We start from the raw sequence: 19,437 nt of genomic DNA, 5'->3' as shown, positions 1-19,437 counted from the left end.
GGGGTATTGAATGTTGTTTTCAAGACCATCTCCTGCGAAAACTAACCCTAAGAGCCAGCCCACCAATGGAACCCTCGCGGCACCGCACCACCATATGTCCTAATCAAAGCCTCAGGGTCGGGATCTCAAATTCGAGCACAGAAATCAAGAAGGAGGACGGGTGGATGGATGGGGTGATCGGGGCGATACCTCCCGCAGCTGCTCGTCGGTGAGCGCGTCCTCGAAGGCCTCCTCGTCCACCTCCGCCCTCCTCGGGTCCGGGGCTTCCACGAACTCCGGCGGCGAGGAGGGGCGTGTCGTCTCCTCGCCCTCGTGCTCCGGCTCGAGCTCGATCACCACCATCTCTCGCCTCCGGTGGTCGCCGCCGTCCGCCCGCGCCGATCGAGGGTTCGCCCCCAGTCCAGTCGCAAGAGCAGTCAGCCCGCTGGGGTGAGAGGAGAAGATGATTTTACCGTGCTCACGGCGATCCAGAACATCCTAGACCCACGAGGAGTAGAGGGAAGAGGCCCTGGGCCCTGGGAGGCTGGGAGCGTAATATAGCTCACGTTGGGCCGGTCCATAACAACTTTGAATTTTCGATCTTGTGTATCTTCTGAGTATCTGGCTAAAAAAAATCTTCTGAGTACTTAAGAAAAGAACCCCAATTTTTTTGTTAAGTCAATCATAACTTCCAAACCTGGAGCCCAAAAACAACTTAAGATATTATTTCGCTTGAACACTAATCATATGGAAAATAGTCATTTGTATAGAATAAATATTCATGTGTCCCGGGAAAATTGTTCTGACCACACATAGATTTGTGATTTTTTTAATATAAATACATAAACACTTATTTCTAGTATATGAACATTTTTTTAAAAATATAAACATATTTTCGAGATACATGAGCATTTGAGATACACGATTTCTTCATAAAACAGAAAGTGTTTATTTTCCTTCATCCATGTATATTTTTCAATTGCATTTATGTTTCTAAGAATAATATATTTTTCATATTGTTGTAGATGCCAGATGGAGAGGCCAGTCAGAGTGTTGAAGTACAAAAGAGAGGCCACTTGCTACATAGACAAGGTTATCAAACGATGAGATTCAAGGCTCTTGATGGCTCTTTCAGCAATGTAAAGGTTCAATTTTCTGTAAACTTAGCTATGGTGTGAACCTTGGATGCATTGTGATCATTTGATATTATCGTGAACCCTTGATGTATTGAAAAGCTTGAAATTTTGACAACAAAAGGGCGATGACGGCGGCGCGCCTCAGCTTGCTCCGGTACTAGTAGTCGGTGCTAGGTGGTCTACGGATCTAATTGTAATTTTTTACTTCTGGTTTCTTTGTAATACCCTAACAATTGATGAATCAAAAAAATTCTCACAAAAAAAGAGCTCTCCTTTTTTTATTTTATGTGGACCGTCATGGTTGAGTTTACTGCACAATATTATTACATGTGTGAACAAGAGATGTTTGATGTTATATTCTTGCTCATTTTTGTGTTGGTTAATGAGTATGCCTCAAAATAGCAGCCAACCATGGGATAGAATCATTTCAGTTTATAAATTATGTGTCAGTCAAACATGAAACTTGAATTGAAATCTAAATCCAAGTAAATGAAATCTTGATAGAGATTTCATTTCTATCTAATGAAATGGAACAAGGGTAGCCAAACAAGTTGTTAAAGACATTGTAGCGTACACTCGGTTGGTTAGGATTAGTAGCGCAGCCAGGTTGGAGACTGTTAACTCCATGGATCAGGTAGGTTTAGGGACTCGTGGTGGATTACTGTGGTATTACCTTCTCCTTGTCCAGATGAGGAACTCCCGGTGCCAGAGCCGACCATGGTGAAGTAGTGGCCGGTGATGGCAGAGAGTGGATGGCGGCGGTGGTGGAGCTTCCCATGAGCGTCGTGCTAACCCTAGATCGGAAGGGATTGTCGGTGGGGTTTGTGGCAACGATCAACCTCCTGAGTCGTGCCTCGGCCCCCACCTCTGTTTATATAGCGCGGATCACAGGGGCCCACCAACCATGGTTTGGTTGGGCGCCCCTGATCAGGGCGCGAGTTAGGGGCCCGTTCGACCCATTGGGTTCGAACGAGAGAGAGATCAACCTAACATTCTCCCCCTTGATCTCAACTTTACTTTTAACCTTATACTTTCTAGTTTATTTGTTTCATCATATATTGGTACATAGAGCATGTTTCATCATCACAGCTCAATTGCCGTTAGAATCATACGGCTACAACATACGTTATGTTCAGAAACAAACTCTGTTCCTTTTGGGCCTATCCAGAAATCATAAGGCTTTTCCTTAGACCCATGCCGGCTAAGTGTTCCTTGAACACATTGGATGGTAAGCCTTTCGTTAGCGGATCCGCAAGCATATCCTTTGTCCTTATATGCTCGAGACTTATAGTTTGATCCTGGATTTTATCTTTCACAACATAATACCTTATCTCTATTGTTTTGTCAGCATTACTCGACTTGTTGTTGTGATCGTAAAATACTGCGGGTTGGTTGTCGTAGTACATCTTTAGTGGTTTGTGAATACAATCTACCACTTTCAAGTCGGGTACAAATTTCTTTAGCCATATCGCCTGCCCCATGGCTTCGAAGCATGCTATAAATTCTGCATACATCATGGATGATGCAACTATCGACTGCTTGGAGCTTTTCCATGAAATAGCTCCCCCAGCGAGAGTGAAGACGTATCCTGACGTGGATTTTCTATCATCTCCGTCCCCCGCAAAATCTGCGTCTGAATATCCTTTTATCTCTAGGGAATCACTTTGATACGTCTCCAACGTATCTATAATTTTTGATTGCTCCATGCTATATTATCTACTGTTTTGGACATTATTGGGCTATATTATCCACTTTTATATTATTTTTGGGACTAACCTATTAACCGTAGGCCCAGCCTAGAATTGTTGTTTTTGTCTATTTTAGGGTTTCGAAGAAAAGGAATATCAAACGGAGTCCAAACAGAATGAAACATTCGGAAACGTGATTTTCTCAACGAACAAGACCCGGGAGACTTGGACCCTACGTCAAGAAAGAAAAGAGGAGGCCACGAGGTAGGGGGTGCGCCTACCCCCCCAGGCGCGCCCTCCACCCTCGTGGGTCCCCTGTTGCTCCACCGACGTACTCCTTTCTCCTATATATACCTACGTACCCCCAAACGATCAGATACGGAGCCAAAACCCTAATTCCACCGTCATAACTTTCTGTATGCACGAGATCCCATCTTGGGGCCTGTTCCGGAGCTCCGCCGGAGGGGGCATCGATCATGGAGGGCTTCTACATCAACATCATAGCCCCTTCGATGAAGTGTGAGTAGTTTACCTCAGACCTACGGGTCCATAGTTAGTAGCTAGATGGATTCTTCTCTCTTTTTGGATCTCAATACAATGTTCTCCCCCTCTCTTGTGGAGAACTATTCGATGTAATCTTCTTTTTGCGGTGTATTTGTTGAGATCGATGAATTGTGGGTTTATGATCAAGTTTATCTACGAATAATATTTGAATCTTCTCTGAATTCTTTTATGTATGATTGGTTATCTTTGCAAGTCTCTTCGAATTATCAGTTTGGTTTGGCCTACTAGATTGATCTTTATTGCAATGGGAGAAGTGCTTAGCTTTGGGTTCAATCTTGCGGTGTCCTTTCCCAGTGACAGTAGGGGCAGCAAGGCACATATTGTATTGTTGCCATCGAGGATAACAAGATGGGGTTTTCTTCATATTGCATGAGTCTATCCCTGTACATCATGTCATCTTGCTTAAGGTGTTACTCTGTTTTTAACTTAATACTCTAGATGCATGCTGGATAGCGGTCGATGAGTGGAGTAATAGTAGTAGATGCAGGCAGGAGTCAGTCTACTTGTCTCGGACATGATGCCTATATACATGATCATACCTAGATATTCTCATAACTATGCTCAATTCTGTCAATTGCTCAACAGTAATTTGTTCACCCACCGTAGAATACTTATGCTCTCGAGAGAAGCCACTAGTGAAACCTATGGCCCCCGGGTCTATTGATACGTCTCCAACGTATCTATAATTTTTGATTGCTCCATGTTATATTATCTATTGTTTTGGACATTATTATCCACATTTATATTATTTTTGGGACTAACCTATTAACCGGAGGCCCAACCCAGAATTGTTGTTTTTTGCCTATTTAGGGTTTCGAAGAAAAGGAATATCAAACGGAGTCCAAACGGAATGAAACCTTCGGGAACGTGATTTTCTCAACGAACAAGACCCAGGAGACTTGGACCCTACGTCAAGAAATAAAAGAGGAGGCCACGAGGTAGGGGGCGCGCCTGCCTACCCTAGGCGCACACTCCACCCTCGTGGGCCCCCTGTTGCTCCACCGACGTACTCCTTCCTCCTATATATACCTACGTACCCCCAAACGATTAGAGACGGAGCCAAAACCCTAATTCCACTGCCGTAACTTTCTATATGCACGAGATCACATCTTGGGGCCTGTTCCGGAGCTCCGCCGGAGGGGGCATCGATCATGGAGGGCTTCTACATCAACACCATACCCCCTCCGATGAACTGTGAGTAGTTTACCTCAGACCTACAGGTCCATAGTTAGTAGCTAGATGGCTTCTTCTCTCTTTTTGGATCTCAATACAATGTTCTCCCCCTCTCTTGTGGAGAACTATTCGATGTAATCTTCTTTTTGCGGTGTGTTTGTTGAGATCGATGAATTGTGGGTTTATGATCAAGTCTATCTATGAACAATATTTGAATCTTCTCTGAATTCTTTTATGTATGATTGGTTATCTTTGCAAGTCTCTTCGAATTATCAGTTTGGTTTGGCCTACTAGATTGATCTTTCTTGCAATGGGAGAAGTGCTTAGCTTTGGGTTCAATCTTGCGGTGTCCTTTCCCAGTGACAGTAGGGGCAGCAAGGCACGTATTGTATTGTTGCCATCAAGGATAACAAGATGGGGTTTTCTTCATATTGCATGAGTCTATCCCTCTACATCATGTCATCTTGGTTTAGGCGTTACTCTGTTTTTAACTTAATACTCTAGATGCATGCGGGATCGGTCGATGAGTGGAGTAATACTAGTAGATGCAGGCAGGAGTCGGTCTACTTGTCTCGGACGTGATGCCTATATACATGATCATACCTAGATATTCTCATAACTTTGCTCAATTCTGTCAATTGCTCAACAGTAATTTGTTCACCCACCGTAGAATACTTATGCTCTCGAGAGAAGCCACTAGTGAAACCTATGGCCCCCGGGTCTATCTTTATCATATTGATCTCCTACTACTTAGTTATTTCCTTTGCTATTTACTTTGCCTTTATTTTACTTTGCATCTTTTATCATAAAAATACCAAAAAAATTATCTTATCATATCTATCAGATCTCACTCTCGTAAGTGGCCTTATAGGGATTGACAACCCCTATCTGCGTTGGTTGCGAGGATTTATTTGTTTTGTGCAGGTATGAGGGACTCGCGCGTAGCCTCCTACTGGATTGATACCTTGGTTCTCAAAAACTGAGGGAAATAGTTACGCTACTTTGCTGCATCATCCCTTCCTCTTCGGGGAAAACCAACCAGTGCTTAAGAGGTAGCAAGAAGGATTTCTGGCGCTGTTGTCGGGGAGGTCTACGCAAAAGTCAACATACCAAGTACCCATCACATACCCTTATCTCCCGCATTACATTATTTATCATTTGCCTCTCGTTTTCCTCTCCCCCACTTCACCCTTGCCGATTTATTCGCCCTCTCTCTCTCTTTCTATCTCTACCCTCCCTCTCTTTCTCTATTTGCCTCTTTTTGCCCGCTTGCTTTTTGTTTGCTTGTGTGTTAGTTTGCTTGCTTTTCACGATGGCTCTACCTAAATTTGGTGACCTTCACCTTAAAAGATTAGAAGAGATCGAAAGCAATGTCAGGAGTTTCATGGTCTTGCAATTTGAACATAATAGTTTCTTCAGAAATGAGCTTAAAGAACAGAAAAGTTTTATGAGTTTTATGAATAAAGAACTTGATGATATGTCTAAAGAATTCGATGGTTTAAGATCCCAAATTGCTCATCTTGAGAAATTAACTGCTGAAATTTCGGATAGGCATGCTACCTTAGTTAATAAGATGGCCGCTAAACCGGATTGCTATGAAAACAAAGATGAATATCTAAAAGTTATTGATGAGTCCCCTATTAAATCTTTGTTTTGCAATATGAATCTTGATAACGATGGGACTGAATATGATCCACCTTTACCTAGAAGGCGTTCCAAGAATTCAGAATTTGTTGATCTTGATGCTAAATTTGATAAAAGTGGGATTGAAGAAATTAAAACCCTAGATGTTGCTAAACCCACTATTATGGATTTCAAGGAATTTAACTATGAAAATTGCTCTTTGATTGATTGTATTTCCTTGTTTCAATCCGTGCTAAATTCTCCTCACGCTTATAGTCAAAATAAAGCGTTTACTAAACATATCGTTGATGCCTTGATGCAATCTTATGAAGAAAAACTTGAATTGGAAGTTTCTATCCCTAGAAAACTTTATGATGAGTGGGAACCAACTATTAAAATTAAAATTAAAGATCATGAATGCTATGATTTATGTGATTTGGGTGCTAGTGTTTCCACGATTCCAAAGACTTTGTGTGATTTGTTAGGTTTCCGTGATTTTGATGATTGCTCTCTAAAGTTGCACCTTGCGGATTCCACTATTAACAAACCTATGGGAAGAATTAATGATGTTCTTATTGTTGCAAATAGGAATTATGTGCCCGTAGATTTTATTGTTCTTGACATAGATTGCAATCCTTCATGTCCTATTATTCTTGGTAGACCTTTCCTTAGAACGATTGGTGCAATTATTGATATGAAGGAAGGAAATATTAGATTCCAATTTCCACTAAGGAAAGGCATGGAAAACTTTCCTAGAAAGAAAATTAAATTACCTTATGAATCTATTATGAGAGACACTTATGGATTGCCTACCAAATATGGCAATACCTAGATCTATTCTTACTTGTTATGCCTAGCTATGGGCGTTAAACGATAGCGCTTGTTGGGAGGCAACCCAATTTTATTTTTATTCCTTGCTTTTTGCTTCTGTTTAGTAATAAATAATTTATCTAGCATCTGTTTTGGCTGTGTTTTTTGTGTTTAATTAGTGTTTGTGCCAAGTCGAACCGTTGGGAAGACTTGGGGAAAGTCTTGTTGAACTTGCTGTAAAAAACAGAAACTTTAGCGCTCACGAGAACTGCTGTCATTGTTATTTGGAAAGTGATATTTAGTTAATTCTTTTTTCAGATGATTAATAGATAAATTACTCACGTCCAGAAATTTATTTTAAAATTTTTGGGGCTCCAGATATTGCGCTAGCTACAGATTACTACAGACTGTTCTGTTTTTGACAGATTCTGTTTTTCGTGTGTTGTTTGCTTAGTTTGATGAATCTATGGCTACTAAAATAATTTATAAACCATAGAGAAGTTGGAATACAGTAGGTATAACACCAATATAAATAAATAATGAGTTCATTACAGTACCTTGAAGTGGTCTTTTATTTTCTTTCGCTAACGGAGCTCACGAGATTTTCTACTTTAAGTTTTGTGTTGTGAAGTTTTCAAGTTTTGGGTAAAGGTTTGATGGATTATGGAACAAGGAGTGGCAGACCCAAGATAATCTAAGGACACCTAAATGCCAAATCTCGGGGATGCCCCGGAAGGCATCCCCTCTTTCGTCTACTTCTATCGGTAACTTTACTTGGAGCTATATTTTTATTCGCCACATGATATGTGTTTTGCTTGGAGCGTCCTGTATTATTTGAGTCTTAGCTTTTTATAGTTTACCACAATCATCCTTGCTGCACACACCTTTTGAGAGAGCCATACATGATTTAGAATTTGTTAGAATACTCTATGTGCTTCGCTTATATCTTTTGAGTTTATAGTTTTGCTCTAGTACTTCACTTATATCTTTTAGAGCACAGTGGTGGATTTGTTTTATAGAAACTATTGATCTCTCATGCTTCACTTAGATTATTTTGAGAGTCTTAATAGCATGGTAATTTGATTAAAATCCTAATATTCTAGGTATTCAAAGTTAGTAAAATTTTCTTAAGAGTGTTTTGAATACTAAGAGAAGTTTGATGCTTGATGATTGTTTTGAGATATGGAGGTAATAATATCAAAGTTGTGCTAGTTGAGCAGTTGTGAAATTGAGAAATACTTGTGTTGAAGTTTGCAAGTCCCGTAGCATGCATGTGTGGTAAAAGTTATGCAACAAATTTGAAATATGAGGTGTTATTTGATTGTCTTCCTTATGAGTGGCGGTCGGGGACGAGCGATAGTCTTTTCCTACCAATATACCCCCCTAGGAGCATGCACGTAGTACAAAGGTTTTTGATGACTTGTAGATTTTTGCAATAAGTATGTGAGTTCTTTATGACTAATGTTGAGTCCATGGATTATACGCACTCTCACCCTTCCATCCTTGCTAGCCTCTTCGGTACCGTGCATTGCCCTTTCTCACATTGAGAGTTGGCGCAAATTTCGCCGGTGCATCCAAACCCCGTGATATGATACGCTCTTTCACACATAAACCTCCTTATATCTTCCTCAAAACAGCCACCATACCTACCTATTATGGCATTTCCATAGCCATTCCGAGATATATTGCCATGCAACTTTCCATCATTCTATTCATCATGACACATTCATCATTGTCATATTGCTTAGCATGATCATGTAGTTGACATAGTATTTATGGCAAAGCCACCGTTCATAATTCTTTCATACATGTCACTCTTGGTCCATTGCATATCCCGGTACACCGCCGGAGGCATTCATATCGAGTCATCTTTTGTTCTAGTATCGAGTTGTAATCATTGAGTTGTAAAAAAATAGAAGTGTGATGATCATCATTTTCTAGAGCATTGTCCCAAGTGAGGAATATATAAAAAAAGAGAAAGACCATAAAAAAAAGAAGGCCCCAAAAAAGAGAAAGGCCATAAAAAAATAAAGAGAAAGGCCATAAAAAAAATAAAGAGAAAGACCATAAAAAATGAGAGAAAAAGAGAGAAGGGACAATGTTACTATCCTTTACCACACTTGTGCTTCAAAGTAGCACCATAATCTTCATGATAGAGAGTCTTTTGTTTTGTCACTTTCATATACTAGTGGGAATTTTTCATTATAGAACTTGTCTTGTATATTCCAACAATGGGCCTCCTCAAGTGCCCTAGGTATTCATGAGCAAGCAAGTTGGATGCACACCCACTAGTTTTTTTTGTTCAGCTTTCATACATTTATAGCTCTAGTGCATCCATTGCATGGCAATCCCTACTCCTTGCATTAACATCAATCGATGGGCATATCCATAGCCCATTGATTAGCCTCGTTGATGTGATACTTTCTCCTTTTTTGTCTTCTCCACATAACCCCCCTCATTATATTCTATTCCACCCATAGTGCTATGTCCATGGCTCGTGCTCATATATTGCGTAAAAGTTTATAGGTTTGAGATTACTAAAGTATGAAATAATTGCTTGGCTTGTCATCGGGGTTGTGCATGATGAGAGCATTCTTGTGTGACGAAAATTAAACATGACTAAACTATATGATTTTGTAGGGATGAACTTTCTTTGGCCATGTTATTTTGAGAACACATAATTACTTAGTTAGTATGCTTGAAGTATTATTATTTTTATATCAATATGAACTTTTGTCTTGAATCTTTCAGATCTGAATATTCATACCACAATTAAGAAGAATTACATTAAAAATATGCCAAGTAGCACTCCGCATCGAAAATTCTATTTTTATCATTTACCTACTCGAGGACGAGCAGAAATTAAGCTTGGGGATGCTTGATACGTCTCCAACATATCTACAATTTTTGATTGCTCCATGCTATATTATCTACTGTTTTGGACATTATTGGGCTTTATTATCCACTTCTATATTATTTTTGGGACTAACCTATTAACCGGAGGCCCAGCCCAGAATTGTTGTTTTTTGCCTGTTTTAGGGTTTCAAAGAAAAGGAATATCAAACGGAGTCCAAACGGAATGAAACCTTTGGGAACGTGATTTTCTCAATGAACAAGACCCGGGAGACTTGGACCCTACGTCAAGAAAGAAAAGAGGAGGCCACGAGGTAGGGGCGTGCGCCTGCCTGCCCTAGGCGCGCCCTCCACCCTCGTGGGCCCCCTGTTGCTCCACTGACGTACTCCTTCCTCCTATATATACCTATGTACCCCCAAACGATCAGAGATGGAGCCAAAACCCTAATTCCACCGCCGTAACTTCCTGTATCCACGAGATCCCATCTTGGGGCCTGCTCCAGAGCTCCGCCGGAGGGGGCATCGATCACGGAGGGCTTCTACATCAACACCATAGCCCCTCCGATGAAGTGTGAGTAGTTTACCTCAGACCTACGGGTCCATAGTTAGTAGCTAGATGGCTTCTTCTCTCTTTTTGGATCTCAATACAACGTTCTCCCCTCTCTTGTGGAGAACTATTTGATGTAATCTTATTTTTGCGGTGTGTTTGTTGAGACCGATGAATTGTGGGTTTATGATCAAGTCTATCTATGAACAATATTTGAATCTTCTCTGAATTCTTTTATGTATGATTGGTTATCTTTGCAAGTCTCTTCGAATTATCAGTTTGGTTTGGCCTACTAGATTGATATTTCTTGCAATGGGAGAAGTGCTTAGCTTTGGGTTCAATCTTGCGGTGTCCTTTCCCAGTGATAGTAGGGGCAGCAAGGCACGTACTGTATTGTTGCCATCGAGGATAACAAGATGGGGTTTTCTTCATTGCATGAGTCTATCCCTCTACAATATGTCATCTTGCTTAAGGCGTTACTCTGTTTTTAACTTAATACTCTAGATGCATGATGGATAGCGGTCGATGAGTGGAGTAATAGTAGTAGATGCAGGTAGGAGTCGGTCTACTTGTCTCGGACGTGATGCCTATATACATGTTGATACCTAGATATTCTCATAACTATGCTCAATTCTATCAATTGCTCAACAGTAATTTGTTCACCCATCGTAGAATACTTATGCTCTCGAGAGAAGCCACTAGTGAAACCTATGGCCACCGGGTCTATCTTTATCATACTGATCACCTACTACTTAGTTATTTACTTTGCCGTTATTTTACTTTGCATCTTTTATCATAAAAATACCAAAAATATTATCTTATCATATCTATCAGATCTCACTCCCGTAAGTGGCCTTATAGGGATTGACAACCCCTATTTGCGTTGGTTGCGAGGATTTATTTGTTTTGTGCAGGTACGAGGGACTCGTGCGTAGCCTCCTACTGGATTGATACCTTGGTTCTCAAAAACTGAGGGAAATACTTACGCTACTTTGCTGCATCATCCCTTCCTCTTCGGTGAAAACCAACGCAATGCTCAAGAGGTAGCAAGAAGGATTTCTGGCGCCGTTGCCGGGGAGGTCTACGCAAAAGTCAACATACCAAGTACCCATCACATACCCTTATCTCCCGCATTACATTATTTGCCATTTGCCTCTCGTTTTCCTCTCCCCCACTTCACCCTTGCCGTTTTATTCGCCCTCTCTCTCTCTATCCTCCCTCTCTTTATCTATTTGCCTCTTTTTGCCCGCTTGCTTTCTGTTTGCTTGTGTGTTAGTTTGCTTGCTTGTCACGATGGCTCAAGATAATACTTAATTGTGTGACTTCACCAATACCAACAACAATGATTTTATTAGGACTCCGATTGCTCCTCTTACCGATGTTGAATCTTGTGAAATTAATACTGCTTTGCTGAATCTTGTCATGAAAGATCTGTTTTCCGGCCTTCCTAGTGAAGATGCCGCTACCCATCTAAATAGCTTCGTTGATTTGTGTGACATGCAAAAGAAGAAATATGTGGATAATGATATTGTTAAATTGAAGCTATTTCCTTTTTCGCCTAGAGATCGTGCTAAAGCTTGGTTTTCGTCTTTGCCTAAAAATAGTATTGATTCATGGAATAAGTGCAAAGATCCTTTTATCTCTAAGTATTTTCCTCCCGCTAAGATCATCTCTCTTAGAAACGATATTATGAATTTTAAGCAACTTGATCATGAACATGTTGCACAAGCTTGGGAGAGAATGAAATTAATGATACGTAATTGCCCTACTCATGGTTTAAATTTGTGGATGATTATACAAAAAATTTATGCCGGATCAAATTTTTCTTCTAGAAACCTTTTAGATTCGGCCGCGGGAGGCACTTTTATGGAAATCACTTTAGGAGAAGCTACTAAACTCCTAGATAATATTATGGTTAATTATTCTCAATGGCATACTGAAAGATCTACTAATAAAAAGGTGCATGCGATAGAAGAAATTAATGTTTTGAGTGGAAAGATGGATGAACTTATGAAATTATTTGCTAATAAGAGTGTTTCTTCTGATCCTAATGATATGCCCTTGTCTACTTTGATTGAGAATAATAATGAATCTATGGATGTGAATTTTGTTGGTAGGAACAATTTTGGTAACAACGCGTATAGAGGAAATTTCAACCCTAGGCCTTATCCTAGTATTCCCTCTAATAATTATGGTAATTCCTACAACAATTCTTATGGAAATTATAATAAGATGCCCTCTGATTTTCAATCTAATATTAAAGAATTTATTACTTCACAAAAGAATTTTAATGCTATGATTGAAGAAAAATTGCTTAAGATTGATGATTTGGCTAGGAACGTTGATAGAATTTATCTTGATGTTGATTCTTTGAAACTTAGATCTATTCCACCTAAGCATGATATCAATGAGTCTCTCAAAGCCATGGGAATTTCCATTGATGAGTGCAAAGAAAGAACCACTAGGATGCGTGCTAAGAAAGATGCCTCTATAAGAGCGTGTTCTTCTAGTTCCTATGAAAATAAAGATGAAGATCTAAAAGTTATTGATGTGTCTCTTATTAAATCTTTGTTTTGTAATATTAATCTTGATAATGATGGGACTGAATATGATCCACCTTTACCTAGAAGGCATTCCAAGAATTCGGAATTTGTTGATCTTGATGCTAAATTTGATAAAAGTGGAATTGAAGAAATTAAAACCCTAGATGTTGCTAAACCCACTATTATGGATTTCAAGGAATTTAACTATGAGAATTGCTCTTTGATTGATTGTATTTCCTTGTTGCAATCCGTGCTAAATTCTCCTCACGCTTATAGTCAAAATAAAGCGTTTACTAAACATATCGTTGATGCCTTCATGCAATCTTATGAAGAAAAACTTGAATTGGAAGTTTCTATCCCTAGAAAACTTTATGATGAGTGGGAACTAACTATTAAAATTAAAATTAAAGATCATGAATGCTATGCTTTATGTGATTTGGGTGCTAGTGTTTCCACGATTCCAAAGACTTTGTGTGATTTGTTAGGTTTCCGTGATTTTGATGATTGCTCTCTAAAGTTGCACCTTGCGGATTCCACTATTAACAAACCTATGGGAAGAATTAATGATGTTCTTATCGTTGCAAATAGGAATTATGTGCCCGTAGATTTTATTGTTCTTGACATAGATTGCAATCCTTCATGTCCTATTATTCTTGGTAGACCTTTCCTTAGAACGATTGGTGCAATTATTGATATGAAGGAAGGAAATATTAGATTCCAATTTCCACTAAGGAAAGGCATGGAAAACTTTCCTAGAAAGAAAATTAAATTACCTTATGAATCTATTATGAGAGCCACTTATGGATTGGCTACCAAAGATGGCAATACCTAGATCTATTCTTGCTTGTTATGCCTAGCTAGGGGCGTTAAACGATAGCGCTTGTTGGGAGGCAACCCGATTTTATTTTTATTCCTTGATTTTTGCTCCTGTTTAGTAATAAATAATTTATCTAGCCTCTGTTTTGGCCGTGTTTTTTGTGTATAATTAGTGTTTGTGCCAAGTAGAACCGTTGGGAAGACTTGGGGAAAGTCTTGTTGAACTTGCTGTAAAAAACAGAAACTTTAGCACTCACGAGAACTGCTGTCATTTTTATTTGGAAAGTATATTTAGTTAATTCTTTTTTCAGATGATTAATAGATAAATTTCTCACGTCCAGAAATTTATTTTAGAATTTTTGGGGCTCCATATATTGCGCTAGCTACAGATTACTACATAGTGTTCTGTTTTTGACAGATTCTGTTTTTCGTGTGTTGTTTGCTTATTTTGATGAATCTATGGCTAGCAAAATAGTTTATAAACCATAGAGAAGTTGGAATACAGTAGGTATAACACCAATATAAATAAAGAATGAGTTCATTACAGTACCTTGAAGTGGTCTTTTATTTTCTTTCGCTAACGGAGCTCACGAGATTTTCTACTTTAAGTTTTGTGTTGTGAAGTTTTCAAGTTTTGGGTAAAGATTTGATGGATTATGGAACAAGGAGTGGAAATAGCCTAAGATTGGGGATGCCCATGGCACCCCCAAGATAATCTAAGGACACCTAAAAGCCAAAGCTTGGGGATGCCCCGGAAGGCATCCCCTCTTTTGTCTACTTCTATCGGTAACTTTACTTGGAGCTATATTTTTATTTGCCACATGCTATGTGTTTTGCTTGGAGCATCTTGTATTATTTGAGTCTTTGCTTTTTAGTCTACCACAATCATCCTTGCTGTACACACCTTTTGAGAGAGCCATACATGATTTGGAATTTGTTAGAATACTCTATGTGCTTCGCTTATATCTTTTGAGTTATATAATTTTGCTCTAGTACTTCACTTATATCTTTTAGAGCACGGTGGTGGATTTGTTTTATAGAAACTATTGATCTCTCATGATTCACTTAGATTATTTTGAGAGTCTTAATAGCATGGTAATTTGCTTAAAATCCTAATATGCTAGGTATTCAAAGTTAGTAAAATTTTCTTAAGAGTGTTTTGAATACTAAGAGAAGTTTGATGCTTGATGATTGTTTTGAGATATGGAGGTAATAATATCAAAGTCGTGCTAGTTGAGTAGTTGTGAAATTGAGAAATACTTGTGTTGAAGTTGCAAGTCCCGTAGCATGCACGTATGGTAAACATTATGCAACAAATTTGAAACATGAGGTGTTATTTGATTGTCTTCCTTATGAGTGGCGGTCGGGGACGAGCGATGGTCTTTTCCTACCAATCTATCCCCCTAGGAGCATGCGCGTAGTACCGAGGTTTTTGATGACTTGTAGATTTTTGCAATAAGTATGTGAGTTCTTTATGACTAATGTTGAGTCCATGGATTATACACACTCTCACCCTTCCATCCTTGCTAGCCTCTTCGGTACCGTGCATTACCCTTTCTCACATTGAGAGTTGGCGCAAACTTCGCTGGTGCATCCAAACCCCGTGATATTGATACGCTCTTTCACACATAAACCTCCTTATATCTTTCTCAAACAGCCACCATACCTACCTATTATGGCATTTCCATAGCCATTCCGAGATATATATTGCCATGCAACTTTCCATCATTCCGTTCATCATGACACATTCATTATTGTCATATTGCTTAGCATGATCATGTAGTTGACATAGTATTTGTGGCAAAGCCACCGTTCATAATTCTTTCATACATGTCACTCTTGGTCCATTGCATATCCCGGTACACCGCCGGAGGCATTCATATAGAGTCATCTTTGTTCTAGTATCGAGTTGTAATCATTGAGTTGTAAATAAATAAAAGTGTGATGATCATCATTTTCTAGATCATTGTCCCAAGTGAGGAATTAAAATAAAGGAGAAAGGCCATAAAAAAGAGAAAGGCCATAAAAAAGAGAGAAAAGGCCATAAAAAAGAAAAAAAGAGAGAAGGCCCAAAAAATGAGAGAAAAGGAGAGAAGGGACAATGTTACTATCCTTTGCCACACTTGTGCTTCAAAGTAGCACCATAATCTTCATGATAGAGTCTCTTGTTTTGTCACTTTCATATACTAGTGGGAATTTTCATTATAGAACTTGCCTTGTATGTTCCAACAATGGGCCTCCTCAAGTGCCCTAGGTCTTCGTGAGCAAGCAAGTTGGATGCACACCCACTAGTTTCTATTGTTGAGCTTTCATACATTTATAGCTATAGTGCATCCATTGCATGGCAATCCCTACTCCTTGCATTAACATCAATCGGTGGGCATCTCCATAGCCCATTGATTAGCCTCGTTGATGTGAGACTTTCTCCTTTTTTATCCTCTCCACATAACCCCCCTCATTATATTCTATTCCACCCATAGTGCTATGTCCATGGCTCGCGCTCATATATTGCGTGAAAGTTTATAGGTTTGAGATTACTAAAGTATGAAACAATTGCTTGGATTGTCATCGGCGTTGTGCATGATGAGAGCATTCTTGTGTGACGAAAATGAAACATGACTAAACCATATGATTTTGTAGGGATGAACTTTCTTTGGCCATGTTATTTTGAGAAGACATAATTGCTTAGTTAGTATGCTTGAAGTATTATTATTTTAATGTTAATATGAACTTTTGTCTTGAATCTTTCAGATCTGAATATTCATACCACAATTAAGAAGAATTACCTTAAAATTATGCCAAGTAGCACTCCGCATCAAAAATTCTGTTTTTATCATTTACCTACTCGAGGACGAGCAGGAATTAAGCTTGGGGATGCTTGATACGTCTCCAACGTATTTATAATTTTTGATTGCTCCATGCTATATTATCTACTGTTTTGGACATTATTGGGCTTTATTATCCACTTTTATATTATTTTTGGGACTAACCTATTAACCGGAGGCCCAGCCCAGAATTGTTGTTTTTTGCCTGTTTTAGGGTTTCGAAGAAAAGGAATATCAAACGGAGTCCAAACGGAATGAAACCTTCGGGAACGTGATTTTCTCAATGAACAAGACCCGGGAGACTTGGACCCTACGTCAAGAAAGAAAAGAGGAGGCCACGAGGTAGGGGGCGCGCCTACCCCCCAGGCGCACCCTCCACCCTCGTGGGCCCCCTGTTGCTCCATCGACGTACTCCTTCCTCCTATATATACCTACATAACCCCAAACAATCAGATACGGAGCGAAAACCCTAATTCCACTACCATAACTTTATGTATCCACGATATCCCATCTTGGGGCCTGTTCCGGAGCTCCGCCGGAGGGGGCATCGATCACGGAGGGCTTCTACATCAACACCATAGCCCCTCCGATGAAGTGTGAGTAGTTTACCTCAGACCTACGGGTCCATAGTTACTAGCTAGATGGCTTCTTCTCTCTTTTTGGATCTCAATACAATGTTCTCCCCCTCTCTTGTGGAGAACTATTCGATGTAATCTTCTTTTTGCGGTGTGTTTGTTGAGACCGATGAATTGTGGGTTTATGATCAAGTCTATCTACGAATAATATTTGAATCTTCTCTGAATTCTTTTATGTATGATTGGTTATCTTTGCAAGTCTCTTCGAATTATCAGTTTTGGTTTGGCCTACTAGATTGATCTTTCTTGCAATGGGAGAAGTGCTTAGCTTTGGGTTCAATCTTGCGGTGTCCTTTCCCAGTGACAGTAGGGGCAGCAAGGCACATATTGTATTGTTGCCATCGAGGATAACAAGATGGGGTTTTCTTCATATTGCATGAGTCTATCCCTGTACATCATGTCATCTTGCTTAAGGCATTACTCTGTTTTTAACTTAATACTCTAGATGCATGCTGGATAGCGGTCGATGAGTGGAGTAATAGTAGTAGATGCAGGCAGGAGTCAGTCTAGTTGTCTCAGACATGATGCCTATATACATGATCATACCTAGATATTCTCATAACTATGCTAAATTCTGTCAATTGCTCAACAGTATATGGTACTGCTTTCCTTTGATCGATCTCGTACTAATTCTTGGGATATTGGAATTTCCCAAAACTATCGCCCTTGACTATAGGAGCAGGTGTGGCTTTATTCGCATGCATATTATACTTTTTAAGAACCTTTTCTAAATATGCTTTCTGCGATAGTGCTAAGACTCCATTGTTCCTATCTCGGTGAATTTCTATGCCCAAAACATATGATGCTTCACCAAGATCTGTTATGTCAAAATTTGAGGATAAATATTTCTTCGTTTCTTGTAGTAGACTAACATCACTACTAGCAAGCAGGATATCATCCACATACAAGATTAGGAAAATATATTTCCCATTTTTAAACTTTGCATAAATGCAATTATCCTCAATATTTTATTTAAATTCAAAACTTTTAATCATTTGATTAATCTTTAGATACCACTGCCGAGAGGCTTGTTAATCCATAAATGGATTTCTTTAGGTGGCATCCCATATTTTCCTTGCCTTCCATGATAAAACCCTTGGGTTGTTTCATGTAGACCTTTTCTTTTAAATCACCATTCAGAAATGTCGTCTTAACATCCATTTGATGTAACTCTAAATCAAAATGAGCAACTAATGCCATTATGATTCTAAAGGAATCCTTACATGAGACTGGAGAAACTGTCTCATTGTAATCTATCCCTTCTCTTTGTGTAAATCCTTTTGCCACGAGTCGTGCTTTATACTTTTCTATATTCCCTTTAGAGTCATACTTAATTTTGTAGACCCATTTACAACCTACTGTTTTGGCTCCTTTAGGAATTTCCTCTAAGTCCCAAACATCTTTGGAACTCATCGATTTCATCTCGTCTTCCATTGCCTTCATCCACTTCGATGAATGGGGGCTTCTCATGGCTTCTTCATATGAGGTGGGATCTTTTTCCATATGAACCATTTTTGTGTTATAAACTTTAAAGTCAGTAGAAATAGCCGACTTTCTTGGTCTTGTAGACCTTCTAAGGGCCTCAGTTTCTGGCACATTCTGTGCCTCAACTTCTGGAACTTCTTCTAAAATTTGCTGTTGCACCTCCCTTTCATGCTCAACAACGGGTTCAGTCGGCTCCTGACGGACAGGTTCCGGGTCTACCCCCATAGTTGTCATGGGTGGAGTTGCAACTGGTAGTGAGAAAAATGGCTCCTGAATCATCGGATTAGGTGCATGCACCCTCTTCTCCTCCAGATCAATTTTATGAGCTACCAAGCTCCCCCTCATCATTTCGTCCTCTAAGAAGACTGCATGTCTCATTTCTACAAACTTTGTATATCTGTCTGGGCAGTAGAAACTAAAACCCTTTGATCTGTCTGGCTAGCCAATGAAGTGGCAAATTACTGTTTTGGGATCTAACTTTGCAATGTTTGGATTAAACATTTTGGCCTCAGCAGGGCACCCCCACACCCTGAAGTGTTGTAGGAAGGGAACCCTTCCCGTCCATAGCTCGTACGGTGTTTTGGGCACCGACTTGCTTGGTACTCTATTGAGAATGTGAATGGCGGTTTTAAGCGCCTCCATCCATAATCCCAATGGCAAGTTGGAATAACTCATCATGCTGCACACCATATCCATAAGTGTACGATTGCGCCTTTCAGCTACTCCATTTTGCTGAGGCTCGCTCGGTATTGAATACTAG

At 39.6% G+C, this 19,437-nt stretch overlaps 1 protein-coding gene across 1 annotated transcript in view; it reads right to left on the bottom strand.

Moving 5' to 3' along the window:
• The window catches only part of LOC119302713 (tetratricopeptide repeat protein 1-like), a 4,635-nt gene extending 4,170 nt beyond the window's left edge, over positions 1 to 465 (bottom strand). Inside the window, exon 1 of the mRNA XM_037579756.1 lies at positions 190 to 465. Coding sequence (XP_037435653.1) covers positions 190 to 342 — 153 coding nt within the window. The 5' untranslated portion in view covers positions 343 to 465. The remainder of the gene's footprint in view (positions 1 to 189) is intronic.
• Between the last annotated feature and the right edge of the window lie 18,972 nt (positions 466 to 19,437).

Source organism: Triticum dicoccoides, chromosome 5A (genome assembly GCF_002162155.2).
Source record: "Triticum dicoccoides isolate Atlit2015 ecotype Zavitan chromosome 5A, WEW_v2.0, whole genome shotgun sequence".
Classification (NCBI taxonomy): domain Eukaryota; kingdom Viridiplantae; phylum Streptophyta; class Magnoliopsida; order Poales; family Poaceae; genus Triticum; species Triticum dicoccoides.
This window is presented reverse-complemented; position numbering and strand designations above follow the sequence as displayed.